This window comes from Armigeres subalbatus, chromosome 3, assembly GCF_024139115.2.
Source record: "Armigeres subalbatus isolate Guangzhou_Male chromosome 3, GZ_Asu_2, whole genome shotgun sequence".
Classification (NCBI taxonomy): Eukaryota; Metazoa; Arthropoda; class Insecta; order Diptera; family Culicidae; genus Armigeres; species Armigeres subalbatus.
The window spans coordinates 30,997,323-31,014,665 of NC_085141.1; the positions used below are offsets into that span (position 1 = coordinate 30,997,323).

The 17,343-nt window shown below is 39.8% G+C and overlaps 1 protein-coding gene across 6 annotated transcripts in view; it reads left to right on the forward strand.

Annotated features, from left to right (window-relative positions):
• The window catches only part of LOC134223167 (inositol-trisphosphate 3-kinase A), a 456,141-nt gene that overhangs the window by 428,082 nt on the left and 10,716 nt on the right, over positions 1-17,343 (forward strand). For all 6 annotated transcript variants that reach the window (XM_062702305.1, XM_062702307.1, XM_062702311.1 and 3 more), the window contains 4 exons: positions 4,627-4,803; positions 10,192-10,264; positions 11,156-11,286; positions 12,047-12,187. In XM_062702305.1, the coding sequence (XP_062558289.1) occupies positions 4,627-4,803; positions 10,192-10,264; positions 11,156-11,286; positions 12,047-12,187 (522 nt within the window). The remainder of the gene's footprint in view (positions 1-4,626; positions 4,804-10,191; positions 10,265-11,155; positions 11,287-12,046; positions 12,188-17,343) is intronic.

Below are 17,343 nucleotides of genomic sequence, written 5' to 3' on the forward strand. Positions count from 1 at the left end.
TTAAGGACAATCTACCTGGTCAACGAATTCGAATTTGTATTAAAATCTGCACGTGAATGCATGATTTTGATTAACTTAATCAAATCTGGAAATTTTATTTCCTAACAGGTAAAAAGTGAGGTTACAAGACACCACTGGATTCAACTTTGGTTTTCGAACAAAATATCTGTATACACGTTAAATATTTGAATTTGTATTTAGAAAGAAATAATTAAAAAATCTAATGTAGTTTCTCAAGTTTCGTTGAATGCAATCCAGTTTCATGAGTTTGAGGCCGAAATCTCTTCGGAAGTTTATAAGGAAGATTTTCAAAAGTCTAAGCAGAAGTTTTATCGCAAATTTGCTGTTGCTAAAAAATGTGCGAAAGTCCTCCTTTAATTCTTGTGAAATTTTCTCCAAAAGCTAATGCGGTAACTCCAACAAGATAACTACGATAATTTCTCCAAGAGGTTTTACGGAAATTCAAAATCATTAGCAATTCTTCCTTTGTTAATTTTATTGCAGTTTCAACGGAAATCTCCTGGATTATATCTGAAAAAATCCACCAAGAATTCCTGCCTAAATTTGTCATAAATCTTGGGCAAATTCCTCCCAGCATTCAGGCGGAAATTTCTTTAAGCATGCGTTCAAATAACCTTCCGAGAATTCTCGCGAACGTCCCCCTTTGAATTTGTTTTTTTTTTTGAACCTTCAAATGAATTCCATTAAAGTAATCTGCGAAAAATCTCGTACGTACTCTCGTGTGAATTTTTTTTCAAAAGTGCATACGGAAACCGCTTCGAAAAATTCTGCAGACATTTTCGGGTTGATTTCAGCAAAAAACCATCTGGGCATACTTTTTAAGGCGCAATTACTGCGGTTTTTTTCATGAAGAAGTTGTTCGAAGTGCTCAAACTAACGTTTTAGCTGATCAGTTAGGTTGGTGAGTAATTGACCTGCACCTGTATTCTGGTATCCTCGGATTCATCCTTGCGTCACTGTGACGCCGTAAGATGTCGTAGAAGGGGAGAATATCGCCAGTTGTTACAGCTTTCTTTCCTTCGTTGGCCAGGAAGACTACCCAAACTCGCATGTCCCTTCTGTAGCAGCGTTTAAGACTTCTGCAATCCAAAACAAATTTCACTCGCGATTTCAAGGACACAAACTCAATACGGATGCAACGCACAACTGTCATTTTTATCATTCCAGCTTTGCTGCGGCACAGGATGCGTAGAATATTATAAATGACAGTATGCATCCTTACACTTAAGCACCTTGATATTTGAAAAAGTTTTTTAGAAAATACCAATCAAATGCAAATCGAACGCTCGTCATTGATGCAGATGCACGAGGATCTCTATTTTTAGATGATCCACTGTTTTGCATTGAAAACAACCAAAAATATGACAAAATATTGAACAGAATCAACACCACCTGAATCGAAACCCGTCCGTGGTGGACAGATTTCGAATCAAAGGATCATAATCCGTACAGCTATTTTTTAACTTAATATTTTAATTAAAGCAGATCGATTGACCAGCACTTCAAATAGTTCAGTACGAACTTTGTGAAGCGATTCTTTTAGTTTTTATTCAGTTTATCTGACTCTATTAATTGTAATTTGCAAATTAAGCACAATCACTTTCGGTACAATTATGTCCAACACGCAAACTAATGGCACCTGAAACTTCGCGTTTGCTGGGTGGTGATTTGTTTTTTATTGTTTTATTTTAATTTCTGAGCCTACTTCCCATTTCAATGTCTAGAAAGTTTACTGTCAAGTATAAGATCAGGATGAGATAAATGATTTATAAAAATTCCTCTAAGCCCCCTTTAATTTATTGATATCACACAAGTGTACGAATGTCGGTGCTGAACGGATTTCGATCTTCCATGGTAGTGCTTTTAGTTTTGGATTTCGAAATGCTCATCCTTGATTTGCATATCTAGAGCCGAATTCCATTGACGGGACTCGTATTTGGCTGCTCTGATTCTTGCCCGCTCTCAACTTTTAAAATATCCGCTGCCCGAGTTCCAAGTTTTTCAACCAATGATTACTTAACAGCTGGGCCTCTTGGCCGGTGTGTGCTGAATCGCCTTCCGAGTCTTCTAAATCCGCTGAATCCGAGCGATGTGTTATCGGATCTCATTGCTTCTTCTTCTTCTTCTTCTTCTTCTTCTTCTTCTTCTTCTTCTTCTTCTTCTTCTTCTTCTTCTTCAAAGGATCTACATAATGTAGACTACATTCCAACTGGAATTTGGCATGCTTTTCAACTTTATATTCTATTAGCATTTCCTCAGTTATCAATTGACTGCTTTTCTATGTCCGCCTTACATGAGTATGTACCTTGAATGGCAAGCACAATGGATACACTATGCCCAGGGAGCCAAGAATGTTTCCAACCCGAAAACATCCTAGATCTGACCGGAAATCAAACTCGCCATCTCCTGATTGGCAATCCTACACCTTTGCTTGCTACTGGAGCCCGGATGCCAGTGCTACTGGCTACTAAACTAGCTCTGCAATAGGAGAGAAATATGATTTGTTAGAGCGTAATGTGGTAAACGAACTGCCGATTCCAAATGCAAAAACACCTACTATGAAAAGAGGAAAAGTAAATTAAAATGCACGTGATTTGCCATCAGAGATCGGTATATCTGTAACTTCATCACAACGTACGAGTAGATTATTTTCATTGTGGTTAAATGTGACAAACATGATGGAATTTTCCACTTTCGCACTTCGAAAATATTTGTTCTGTGTTTTTAGTTCAAACGACTTAGCTCACGCAAATGACAAATATGACGATGATCGCGTGATTTGAAATGGATAACCTCACGTTGATGTCTCAGCTGAATTTGAGTGCAGTGATGCCAGGAAAGTGTATCATCATCACTATTGATCAAAATGCAGATTAATTTCTAAAACATTAAGAACTAATGCACGTTGTAGAGAATGGCTGCTATATGATAAGATAATATGTTATCAGACGTCTACATACTCCTCTAAAATTCAATGACCATTTCAGAGTATAAGCCATGTTTCAAGAACTTTATACCAAGTAAAATAAATTGATATCTGTTTCTTATCATACTCGATTTAACTCTCTCCTTTCCTATATGGCTCTAGTCGATGGTTCCGAGTTATGGAAATGTTATGGTGAGATGAAACTTTCAAATTGGTATGAAGAAACTGGTCGGAGGACAGGATTTGTTAGTGCTTAAGTTAGGGAACACTTAGAGACACAGATCATTGAATAAGATTTAGAGCGAAGTCATCAAAAGTGCTTAAGAATGACATCTTGTTGAATTATGCATTTGAGTGCGTTTCAGTTACTAATCGAAATTAAGGTCACTCCTGACGGAATCCAAGAATAAAAGTACTCGCGTTTTCGGGGGCACACCACTCGATACGGAAGCAACGCACAACTGTCATTTTTATTATTTCACGCATGCTGTGACGCAGCAAAGCTGAATCAACAAAAATGACAGTTGTGCGCCGCCTCTGATTCGAGTGATGTGTTCCTGAAAACGCGAGTACTTTGGAACTTGGACTCCGTCAGGAGTGACCTTAAAGGCTACCTTTGTGTACTTTCTCAGACCAATATTCCATTCATTCATCCTTGTTAACTTTTTTCAAACATTGATCCCACCTATAGCAATGCAGTTTCATGCTCAATTTATTTTAAAACAAAACCATAGCTTTCTTCAACACCCACTGAAATTGCTTTGGCACTCCGCAATCCGTTCGCCCTATCAATTTGCGTAACGACACGGCCGTTAATACATCGTTTAACAAACGTGACAAAACGATCTATTTGTCGTCGCCTGCTTCATTTAATTCGCCCTGCCCTCCGTCCCTCCGATATCCCCCCTCCGATAGGTCACGCTGTTTGATTGACAGCCGCACGCGACTAATTGAAATTCATCACCCGCGCAACGACCGACTAACTGCCGCAAGGGGTCGTCGTCGTTGTCGTCGTCGTCGGTTGGTTAGATCGTATATCAAATTAATTTGACGTCAGTGTCGGGTCGATCGACCACCACCAGCAACCCTGCATGTATGTCATTAGCTGTTACTTACGCGCCGGTTGTGGCGGCGAATTATGCAACACAAGCCGATTTGTTCCCGGGCAAGCAGCGGTTAGCAGCAAAGCCATAAATAAATAGTGTCGCATATTTATTGTCCGTCTAGATGCACTTACTTCAATAAGTGCTCAAAGCACGCCTACCGCCGGCGACGGAGGCACGCTAGTGCAATAAACAAATGTGACAGAAGTCTTGTGCGAACAGCAAAAACTTCATTAGCAAACGTGTTCGCCAGCATTTCTACATGCCGGTGTCGACTTACAATACCGGTCTAACGCCAAGAATGACGTAGCGGATCGCGTGGATTACATTACAAATGTTGGGTCGACCACCACACATCCGTCAGATCTGGGTTCGGTACATTGACAGATTTCAGTGCACGCGAACGTCATACTGCACTGTGAATGGGAAATCGAGCCGTGCCTTCATATAACTATTTCCTTGCGATTTTAAGCTATTTTGATCCTTCCCTGGTAAACAACTTTTGAACAGCTTTTCAAATTGATCGTTGGGTAACTTCACTAATTAGCTCTCATATCGGTTTCAAATTTCTTGCAGCCCTCGGGATGGCGAAAGTTACGCAACATCGTACAGTGGACGCCGTTCTTCCAGACGTACAAAAAGCTCCGGTATCCGTGGGTCCAGCTAGCCGGTCACCAGGGCAACTTCAAGGCAGGCCCGGACCAGGGCACGGTTCTGAAGAAACTGTGCCCCAAGGAGGAGAAATGCTTCAAGGTAGGTGTGAAAATATGATCAGCCGTAACGAGTCGAAAAATTCTATTATTATTTGTCTTAATAGAGGTAAAAATTCTAAAAAATGCATTTTCCATGGTTTTTCTAATTTAAATTTATTTCCAAAAACCTTTTCAAGTTTTCACTTCTAGTCACTAAAAGCCTCTTGCGGTTTTTAGGCCTAATATTTCATGTACGAAGCAAGAAGGACCTCAACGGCCTCGAGCATTTTTTTTCTAGCGACGAACTTGGAAAAGATTGATGCATCTTCGTACGATAGAACGTGATAAGTGTCTATGAAGAAAGATAGAATGGAAGAAACAGACATGCCTCCGGTTGAACCCAAAGTATTCTATGATATGAGGCAGAAATGTTATCCTTTATGTGTGGTCTCCAATGGTCAGAGGGAAATGCGATGACACCAGCTCTCTGTGGGTGCGTGTGCACGCCACGAAAATCTGACCAGGAGAGGGTGACTCATGGCTTGCTGCTCAACGATTGACACGCTGATACAATAATGTATAATCACACGGTGATTATTATTTATTATTTCTCCACTGGACTCGATCCTGGGCCAATCGCTTCCAGTCGCCCTGAACATTGAGCGCCCTCAGGTCCTCTTCAACTGCAAAAAGCCATCGTGTACGCGGCCTTCCACGAAGCCTGTGGCCTCTTCCGGGTTCTCTACTAAATATTATCTTCGCTTGACGTTCTTCCGGCATACGAACAACGTGACCAGCCCACCGTAGTCTGCCGTGTTGAATAAGCTTAATAATATCCAGCCCTTTATACACCTGGTACAATTCGTGATTCATGCGGCGCCGCCAGATACCGTTCTCCTGTTTACCGCCGAGTATTGTTCGCAGCACCTTACGCTCAAACACTCCGAGAGCTCTCTGATCAGCCTCCTTTAACGTCCATGTCTCATGGCCGTATAAAGCCACCGGAAGAATCAGAGTAGTATACAGCGCGAGTTTTGTTTTCGTTTGCAGACTACGGGACTTAAGCTGGTTACGAAGTCCGTAATAAGCCCTATTTGCAGCTGCAATACGCCTTTTCACCTCGCGGGTAACATCATTATCGCACGTCACTAATGTTCCAAGATACACAAATTCTTCTACCACTTCAAAATTTTCACCATCAAGCACCATTTCGCTACCACCACCACTAATGAACGTTGATTGCCAGCGACCATATACTTCGTTTTGCTGGAATTGATCGTGAGTTCAATCCTCGCTGTCTCCCTCTTAAAAGGCACAAAAGCCTCTTCCACGGCACGGCGATCAATCCTGATAATATCGATATCGTCCGCAAATCCCAGGAGCATATGCGATTTTGTGATAATGGTACCGCTTCTTTGCACACCAGCTCTCCTAATCGCTTCCTCGAGCGCTATATTGAACAGTAGATTCGAGAGTGCATCACCCTGCTTTAATCCATCTAAGGTAACAAATGACGTCGATATTTCATCCGCAACCCTTAAGCCCCAAACGCAATACAACGGAACGGCGACGGAAACGGAAAATTTGACAGTTAGCCCATATATTTTCTGTCAAATTTGCCGTTTCCGTCGCCGTTCCGTTGTATTGCGTTTGGGGCTTTACACTTGATTTCAATCCGTCCAACGTTATATGAATCGATTAATTCCTTTGAAAACTGAACTCAAAAATAAACTTGTCTTAATATCGTGGTAATTAACCACAGAACAACTATATGTCAAATTAAATTGCTACCTAGTGTTATGATATTATAAATTGCAGCAATAATCTAAATATCTTATTTCATCCATTTAATCCAACTCTCAGCCTCGTGCATAGTGACACCATCAAGCTGACCTTCAACATATCGGGGGACGGGTCATTTGACCGAAACCCATTCGGCCGAAAGCCATTTTGCCGAATGCCACTTGCCGAAAGTTGTTTGGCCGAATATACCATTTGGACGAACAGACCATTAGGCCGAAAGTCATTTGGCCGAAAGGGCCGTTTGGTCAAAAAGGTCGTTTGGTCGAAAGGGTCATTAGGCCGAAAGTTATTTGGCCGAATGGGTCATTTGGCCGAAAGTGTCATTTGGCCAAGAGGGTCATTTGGCCGAACAGACCATTAGGCCGAAAGTCATTTGGCTGAATGGGTCATTTGGCCGAAAGGGTCATTTGGCTGAATAGGACATTTGGCTGAAAGGGTCATTTGGCCGAAAGGGTCATTTGGCTGAATAGGACATTTGGCCGAAAGGGTCATTTGGCCGAATAGCTCATTTGAAAAGTGAGATATTGGGAATGAGATGAGAGACGTCTCACTTCTCACTCTTCATTTTTCTTTACTTACTGTAAAAAGAAGTGAGACGTCTCACTTCTCACTTCTCATTTCTCACTTCTCGCTCTTAAAAGTGAGTAGGGAGATGTCTCACTCCCCACTTCGCACTACTCACTTTTCACAGTGAGAAGTGACAAATGAGAAAAGAGAAGTGAGACGTCTCACTTCTAACTCTTCATTTTTCTCTTCTCACTGTAAAAAGTGAATGAAAAATGAAGAGTGAGAAGTGAGACGTCTCACTTCTCACTCCTCATTTCTCACTTTTCACTGTGAAAAGTGAGTAGTCCGAAGTGGGTAGTTTGACGTTTCACTACTCATTTCGCGCTTCTCACTCTGTAACAAGAGAAGAGAAGAGAAAATAAAGAGTGAGAAGTGAGATGTCTTTCTTATAATTCCCAATTACTCACTTTTCGAATGAACTATTCGGCTAAATGACCTATTCGGCCAAATAACCCTTTAAGCCAAATGATCCTTCCGACCAAATGACCCTTTCGACCAAATGACCCTTTTGGCCTAATGACCCGTTCGGTCAAATGACCCTTTCGGTCGAATGACCCTTTCGGCCAAATGACCCTTTCGGCTAAATGATCCTTTCGGCTAAATGACCCTTTCGGCTAAATTACCATTTTGGCTAAATGACCCATTCCGCCAAACGACCCTTTCGGCCAAACGACCATTTCGGTCAAATGACCCTTTCGGCCAATTGACTTTTTCGGTCAAATGACCGTTTCGGCCAAATCACCCTTTCGGCCCAATGACCCTTTCGGCCAAACGACCCTTTCGGCCAAATGACCCATTCGGCTAAACGACCCTTTCGGCCAGATGGTTTTCGGCCGAATGGGTTTCGGCCAAATGACCCTTCTCCTCGATATTATACTTAGCCACAATAATAGCTTTGTAAAAGCTGGCAACGTTTTTTTCAAATTCGTGGATTTCGGATCTCTGATCCAACGGGTAATTCCGCTACGACTACTAAGTCAGTAAATTCCAAAATTAACATCAAAATAATATTTTTTGCCCTCCTGTCAACTTTGTAGCATACGATAGTTTTTCATATCTCTCATATTTCGTTAGAACTAGCTTAAATAGCTCTCATGTACACTAAAGCCGCCAAGTGTATAAATCTCTACAGTCTCTCAGGCGCGCTTGTATGGTATTTAAAACCACAAACCTTCCAGACGCACTTTGTGATTTTCCAAACCACAATCCTTATTCCAGCGGTCGTCCCAACGCGCTTTATGGTTTTTCAAACCACAATTCATTTCATTCATTCCAGATGGGTTTCGGCCAAATGACCCTTCCCCTCGATATTATACTTAAATGTAAGACTTATGATAACTATTTCTATTAGCCACAATAATAGCTTTCAGCGGTCTTCCAAACGCGCTTTGTGATATTCCAAACCACAATCCATTTTCCAACGGTCTTCCAGACGCGCTTTGTGATTTTGCAATTCACAATCCTTCTTCCAGCGTTCGTCCCGACCACAATCCTTCTTCTATCGGTATTCCAGACGCGCTTTGAGATCCATTTTCCAGCAGTCTTCCAGACACGCTTCTTAACGAACGTTGGAAAATATCTTAGCTGTGTATATGCACAGCACATGTTTCGAAGTGGACAAATTGATATGAAATTTGCGAAAAAGGAGGTTGAAGGTTCGAGTCCCTCCAAGACACGCGGATTCTTTTTCGCGAATTTCATATTAATTTGTCCATTTCGAAACATGTGCTGTGCATATGCACAGCCAGGATATTTATTTGAAAAAAGGTTTTCGTACGGCCGAGTTGCCGAATAATATGCAATTAATTGTAAATATTGGAAGCTGAATAAAGTCTTACTACATTGAAAATGGGCTTCTTCAGCTAAAAACTAGCTGTTTGTTGGGTTTGTGATTATCTAAACCACAATCCATTTTACAACGGTCTTCCAGGCGCGCTTTGAAATTTTCCGAACCACAATCCATTTTCCAGCAGTCTTCCAGACACGCTTTGTGATTTTCCTAACCACAATCCATTTTCCAGCGGTTTTCCAGACGCGCTTTGTGATTTTCTAATTCACAATTCTTCTTCCAGTGTTCGTCCCGACCACAATCCTTCCAACGGTATTCCAGACGCGCTTTGAGATTCATTTTCCAGCGGTCTTCCAGACGCGCTTTGTGATTTTCCAAACCACAATCCATTTTCCAACGGTCTTCTAGACGCGCTTTGTAATTTTCCCAACCACAAACCCTTTTCCAGCTATCGTCCCAACGTGCTTTGTGATTTTTCAAACCATGATCCATTTTCTAACGGTCTTCCAGGTGCGCTATGTGATTTTCCAAACCACATTTACTCAGCGGTCTTCTAGACACGCTTTGTGGCAATACAAACCATCTAACCTTACGATTAAATATTATAACATATTGAGCACATTAACCACTTGAATTTAACTCACCTTTTGAAATTAATAAATCAGCGTCAGGTTACAAAAAATAACCTGGCAGGATCGGCAAACTGTGTAGCCTATAAAATGGCCTGAGCGAAATGCGATGACTGCCAGCTCTCTGTGGGTACGTGTGCAGCCACGAAAAGTCAAAAGAGGGTGAGTCATGGCTTGCTGCTCACTGATTGACACGCTAAGGGATGGATGTATAACCACACGCTGATGGTTATTTACTCAAAACTTACACTTTATACCACCTAATGAGTCATTGCATTTTTGAAAATCTCATATGTTTGTTTTTGAGAGAATTTTGGATTTTTTTTAATGATTTATGTTTTCGACTTTAGTTAAAGGCTTCAAAAAATATGGTAAATAAGTTGAACTTAAGAAAGACACAGAATCGACTGAGACAATAAAACGATATATGTACCTTTTTTGACGGGAAAGGCCAATTGAAACTTCAAAGATTCCAGTGTTCTAAATATTTAGTGACGAATCTGTAATCTGTAATTAAATGGTTGGGAGAAAATGGTATTTCATGTCGAAAATTGAACCCCAGTTGGGAATTCGTGTCGTTGTGCTGTCTTACTGGGTCAAATTTTGTATCACTAAAACAAACAATCCTACTTACAAATTGTTATTCGTTCTTCCATTGCAGATCCTCATGAAAGACGTGCTCCGACCGTATGTTCCCGAGTACAAGGGCCACGTGAACAGCGATGATGGTGAATGTATCCTTTTCTAAACTTCCGTTCATTCCACTTTGTATCATTTATACAACACTATTATGGGGTTCGAAACATGCATGTGAAACCCCCTGGTGATTAACCCAAGCGATCGTTGTTGCTAATGATGATGATTCAATTAATTATTTATGACGTGAAAAATGTTGCTGCTCGGTGATTGTATCGCATCCGCTCTGCTACTGTATAGGGGCAACTTTACTGCGTCGCCATTCCTCTGGGTGCCTGAATCTAGGGCTCTAGAACTCACTAGAGAACTGCTATTTTGTAATTGTTTTTGCGAAGCAAATAACAACAACACTCCTCCAGTGCATTCCGCCCGACATTATTCGCAAGCCTAAGTTACACAGCTACAGATATCGAGCAACGAGATTTGTTTTAATTTAGTTGCTTTGGCTAATCAAAACAAACAGCGTGCTCCTCGATGATTACTTTACCTGCCGCTGGGTTACTAAATGCGGCTAATTCGGCCTGAACACACGTGAGAATGATAGAGTCAATGCCTGCTTCGACGTAAGAAACGTTTTTTGATTGTTGATAAAATTGAACTAGCGACCTTTACCCTTCTTGGACATCTATACATAAGAAATTTAAATGACAGTCCGTCGATTCAGGTATAATGAGCTTCACCCTGTAAGATTGGAATTATCTCGTTAACCCAATTAATATGGAAATTATCCCTCACGTAATGGGTGCGATTCCGAGCAATTAGTAGCATGTGCAGTCGAACAGCTGAACTTCAATGAATTGCATCATTATCAACTTCATACACTCATTGTTTTGCCCCATTCGCTATATAGGTGTGCGTTGTGTAAAACTGTGGTCCCAAATAGAATCGATCGTGCGAAATATTCCTTAACTCGTAACTTTCCCAATTAGCCACCTACATCCAGCTGCAAGATCTGCTCACAGACTTCTACGAGCCGTGCGTGATGGACTGCAAAATTGGCGTACGGACCTATCTCGAGGAGGAGCTGTCGAAAGCCAAAGAGAAACCGAAATTGCGAAAGGTTGGTCATTCTTCCGGGCACCAATCGAACTATTCGATTGATTGTCTTTAAGGATTCAGTATTTAGAGATAAACGAAAGTGGCTATCTTGTTCTAATCAATGTACGAATCTAGATTTTTTTTTCAGATGTAATTGTTGTAGCTTTGAAGAATAATTGGTCGGAGTTCAGCGAAACCGCACCAAACGACTTTTTGACTGACTTGTGATATTTTGTTCGTAGAATGGAAACGGGAATTAATTTATATCAATTCTTTCGTACATGTGTTTTTGAATATCCTCAGTTATAGGGTAAAGGGAAATCCGATACGATTTGTGATCAATTGGATCTGCTACTCAAAGATTTATGCAAGAAAATGAGTAATTTTTCATTGGCGCTTGGTGCAATTTGGCTGAACCCCGACCAATTGAGCAATAACAAAAAATGCTCTATTTTTCAAAGACAATTTGACTTTGTAAACCTGACTAGCTTTATCCTCAATAAAAAGATTTCGCTTATCTCTTAATGTAGAATTTTAAATTTCTTCATACAATAGAGTTCTCCTATAGTCACTTTACTATTGCCTGGCTGTTAGAATGACAAAATCCATTTATTGAGCTGTTGTTCGTGCTGGTATAAAGAATATTTCTATTTTCAAAGCATTTTACTTCTTTTTGTTGTGAGATTCGCAACAATTCTGTACAACATCCTGCCAGGCAATATGAAAGTGTCTGTTATCTACCGTCAATGATCGTTTCATGGTTGGTGGTTGTCTCGTTTCAGGACATGTACGAAAAAATGATCCAAATCGATGCGAACGCTCCGACTGAGGAGGAACACCGCGCCAAGGGTGTCACTAAGCCACGCTACATGGTGTGGCGCGAAACGATCTCCAGCACTTCCACACTAGGCTTCCGGATAGAGGTGAGCAAATCTCTTGCTAGCTTTAGATTTTTTTCAGTACAAACGAAATATCGTTGATTAAGGAAATTTCATACTCAGATAAATTGTTCTTGTAAAATCATTAGCATTATCAAATTAGCATTCTTTCAATTCTCAAAAATATTATGCTTTAAAAACTTTCCATTTTCATAAACATTCAACGCCTAATGTATATTATAAAACATTAGATGTAAAGCTTTCGGAAGTATGTATTTGACAAAAATCAGCGTTGGGTTGAGTGTGGGTTGAGATACAAACAGAAAATTATGTAATTACTCTCCAAATGTGATGTACGCTCGACAGTAAAATTTATTATGTTTGTCAAATTCAATGCAACAACGGATTGAGCTGGAACAATGGGCCAAATAGGGGTGAGAAAGGGTCACTGTTCCAACTACATGGAATGCTTGTAGAATAGATTTAATGTATCTGACTTGAGCTTGAGCTTGAGCTTGATTGACTGCCCGTAGTTGCTACTCCATTATGACCAAAAAAAAAAATATTTCCCCTAGGAGTAAATTAATTCCATCATGGGAATGGTGATTCATGAAATTGAATTTTGGGCAAGATATTTTACTGTTTTATTAAGTTTACATTAAGTTTAGTTTCACAATTTTTTTTCTTGAGAAACAAATTAGCAGCGTTACTAAAATGAGGAAAATTTTTGGTTGAAAATTTCCTCTGAGATGACTTACTGGGATTTCCGAAGAAGTTTATCCTGGAACAGTAGTTTCTCTCAAGGGTTCTTCTTGGATACCTTGGTAGTTTGGTCGAAAATTCCATACATGATTTAACTTGATATTCTATCTAAACCTGTGCGCCGATTGAAATTTTATCGACGGTGAGGCGTGGTAGATCATTTTCACCCAGTGTCAGTGGCGTGGTGGTGATTAGCGGCGGCGTGAGTCGGCGTGAATCAATTTCGTGTATTACAAGTTTTCTGGAATTTATCTGGATGATCCTCCAAGAAGTCCTCCGAAAGTTTCGGATGTTTTTCCAGATATTTCTCTGAAAGTTCCTCCAGGAGTTGCTCTGGAAATTCCCTCAGAAATTCCTCCGGAAGTTCCTATAGGAATTTCTCCGCTAATTTTTACGAAATTCCTCCGAACATCCATCTTAAATTATAGCCAAATATTTCTCCGTTAATCCTTCCAAATATACCCAAATATATATATGTTCCATTATTTTCAGCAATTCACCTATGAATTCTTTTAGAAATTTCCACATCCCCTTTCCCAGAACTTCCACCAGAAAATCATTCAGAAATTCCCATGTAAACTCCTCCGGGCATTCTCTCTGGAGTTACTCCAGAAATTCCATCAAGATCTCTCCATTAATTACTTCGAGGTCTTTTCGGAAATTCTCATAAAATTTCTTCAGAAACTCTCGTGGAAGCCCTTGATACTCACGCCCCGGGAATTATTCCAGAAATTCATGCAAGAGTTATCCCGGAAAATTGTTCCCGTTTTTTTTCTTCGGGAATTCTCTTGGAAATTTGGCTACGTAAATTAAATTTCGTCAAACCAGTGCTGGAAATACTCGCTTCACGAGTAAGAAAAAGTGTAATTTACCAGAAATGCCATACTCGCGCGAACCTACTGCCTGCATTTTTTTCTAGCACTTGCTTTGTTCGCGAGTACGGACAGAGCAAAGACAAAAAGCAAGGCAGTATTTTTTTTCGCGACTAAAAATCACGATCGCGAGTACTTGTGGTTACTTCAAATAAAATTGATAAATTTCACTTAACATAAACACAAAAACAATGAACAAATGTGTTCTTGTTCGAACTTCCGTGAGCAGTGTTGGGAAATGTACAGTAAAACACTGTGATTATGCGAATGTTTACATTTTATCCGGTCAAATTTCACGCCCCGCACAAACCGAAACGGTTTTCCAAAAAAAATGTACGCCTCATTGTGACATTTTTTTGTCGATGAGGCAAACTGTTTTTTGCTGCTGCGTGATAGTCGAGCCGTCGGTGCGGTCAGCATTTGCATGAGATTTTTTTTGTTTCGGTTCGTGTGCAGCGCGAACAGAACAAAATCGAGTTTAATTGCCTATGGTGCAAAGCCTAGAAAGAATGCTAGCCGTTGGTACTAATTCATTAGTTCTAGTCTCTAAAACGACCAAAGAATAATGAAATAATCATTTACCACCTAAAACAGTCATACGTCGTGAAATGAGCGTACAGAAACATTAATTATGGGGAAAGAAAATAATAAAATCATGTGCTGACTGTCGTCTGCTTGGTCGTGGCTGCTGCGGCTGCCGTGGTTTTGTTTTTCTGTGACTGCGTGGCAGAATGAATGATAAAAAGAAATGTCAACCGTTCCCGTCCCTGTCCGTGAGAATCATTTTGCGAGGTTGGTTTATGACATTTTGCAAATCAACCCGAATGGCGTACCTAGACAAGTAGGTACCTAGACAAGAAAAGGCAAAACAAGTGTTCACGAGTATTTTGCATGGCCTACTTCTTGTTTTGTGAACAAGGTTCACAGATTTCCACCACTGGTCAAAACTCTTTCGGAATTACCTACGAAAATTCCCCTTGAAATTTCTCTGGAAATTATTTAAGGGGTTCTCCCGGAAGATCCTGCAGCCATTCTCAAAATTTCTACGGTACTTCGCTTAAAATTTCTATAAAAAATCATCCAAAATGCGCTTCAGAATTTTCCGAGAGTTTGTTCCGGAATTTGCAGCAATATCTTAAAACAATAACCCCAAAAATTCTTCGAGAAACTCTCCCACTTTTTATTCCAGAAATTCCTTTATGTATTCTCCCAAAAAATCCGCCAATAATATCCCCGGAAATTACTTCAAGAACTTCTTCAGAAATCACTTTTAAAATTCCCCCGACAAGTTCTTCAAGAATTACCCGGGAATTCGTTTCGGACTTCCCACCGAATTTTCTCAAATTATTCTGCAGAGAATTCCTTCAAGAACTTCTCCGATATTTCCTTTTTTAGGAAGAATAGGAGTATCCGAAAGGATTTCCTGAAGAATTTACTAAAGTAATTTTTGAAGAAAAAAAACGCGATGGGTTTCTTGGCTTGAGTTTGAGTTTCGAAAAATCTTGATGGATTTACCTATGGATTTCCTGGAGATATTCTCGGAAAAAAAAAATCCTAAAAGAATATCTGAAACAAATCTAGGAGAAATTTGGAAATAAAAAAAATTTTGAATGAATTTCCTAAGGAATTTTCAGAGGAAAATATTTATGAATGTCAAAACTAATTTCAAATGAAGTTTTGAAATAATTTCAAACTAAAATACGAAAAAAATTCTAGTAGAATTTCAGATGGTGTTCTTGGAGTAATTCCTTAGTTTCCTGAAGAACAAACCCACATGTTCAGAAAAAAAAGTATCTTTATATTTGGCCGAGAATATGTTGAATAGTGGCCATGTTGTCAAAAATTATCCCACGTCGCAGTTTTTGGCCAGAGATCCACGGTAGTTGCAGTTTGTGAGCAGATCAACATCCAATTAAATACTTTATCGACAGACACCACCTCAACTCATCAAGCTGATACTGATCAAGTATATAAAAGTCGGCCCTCCAGGCCTCCTATCAATAAATCGTTTTTGGAGTTTATAGCCTTTTCGTTACATATTGTTGTATGAGAAAGGCATAAACGATTCTACAGACGAGAAAATTAAAATAACTTAGAAAGTTAGAAATCAGTTTTTTTTTGTTATCTTTTTACTCATCTTAGTGTAATGTAGGGGGAATGACGGCTTTGGCAGGTTTTGTTCTATTATTGTCAGGGGGGTTTGTTGACCAAATATTATGAAACTTGGCCTCAATATTCTTTGATATGCAAAGAATGTGTAGGCCAAATTTGAGCATAATTAGTTATAGAAAACCCCCCTGACAATAATAGAACAAAACCTGCCAAACCCGCCATTCCCCCTATATAATATCGAATTATAATGAAAGTTCCCCCAAATCAACGCGATGTGTTTGTTGCTATAACTGACAGTTCGTCGCTTTGGTAAGGAAGCGCCAATGGAGCCAATAGAATCGCAACGACAGTGACAGTCCAAGACAACCCTAAAGCTTTTCATTTACATAAAATCTATAGGTGGAATCCATAAAATACGTCACGTAAAAATGTTGTGATCAACTACTTTTTGTAGTAACATGCATAATTATGCATGATGTGTAATATATCTTTAAAAAGTCACGAATATCACGTAATTTATGGATGTTCCGAAGCATTAAGGACGGACAAGGACGATAAATTTGCGAAATGCTACATGTAGGCACCATTTCAAGAAAAATCTGAGTCATGCTAGTCCGTTGTGTATTATATCAAATATAAATTTGCTTAGAATATAGAGCCTTGTATCGAAATTTTGGCTTCCGAGCGGTTTTATAAACATTGCATCACTCCCAAATAAATAGAAAGGCAAAAAAAAATCTTTGTTCGGTATTTTTTTGCTTCGATAGTACGTACGTTCCGATAGTACGTACACTAAAATTACGGAGGTGTACGTACTATCGAGGTATGCCTGTATATAATTTTACAACCAACTTGCGATTGTTAGATTTTTTACAATTACGTAAAATAACATACCATAATCTGTATAACAACGGGGTATATGGGAAATTACTACGACACTTTGATTATATTGTGTCTTGCTAAAAAATACAACTTTCGTGATCAAGGCGTTAAATTTATAGGCAGTACAAATGGCACGTGCTATCAAAGCATTCACCGCTGGAATCCACCACATGGTGGACAAGTTTTCAAAAATATCAAAGAAGCTGTTTTTCTGGAGGTATATTTTTCTTAGGCGACTATCTGGCGCTTATTTTTCGTTGCGACCTAGGTTGCGTCTATAAATAAGTGGAGAAGTAGATTTTTTTCTTGAGCGGTACAATACACAATACGTATGGAAAGTATGGAAGCACAAACAAGTTGCTACACCTGGTTTGAATATTGCAACACACCCCAAAAAGTTCAGTATCACTTTAGAACTATATTCGTGGTGATTTATCATCGGATCTTTTTCGATTTGAATGATGGAATCTTCAACACAATTGTTCACAACGATAAGTGCATTAGGAAGGAGGACAATTTAGCTCCCTGGGGTGTATTGGCCGCCGGGTGGACATCCGGATGATCCGGGTTCTG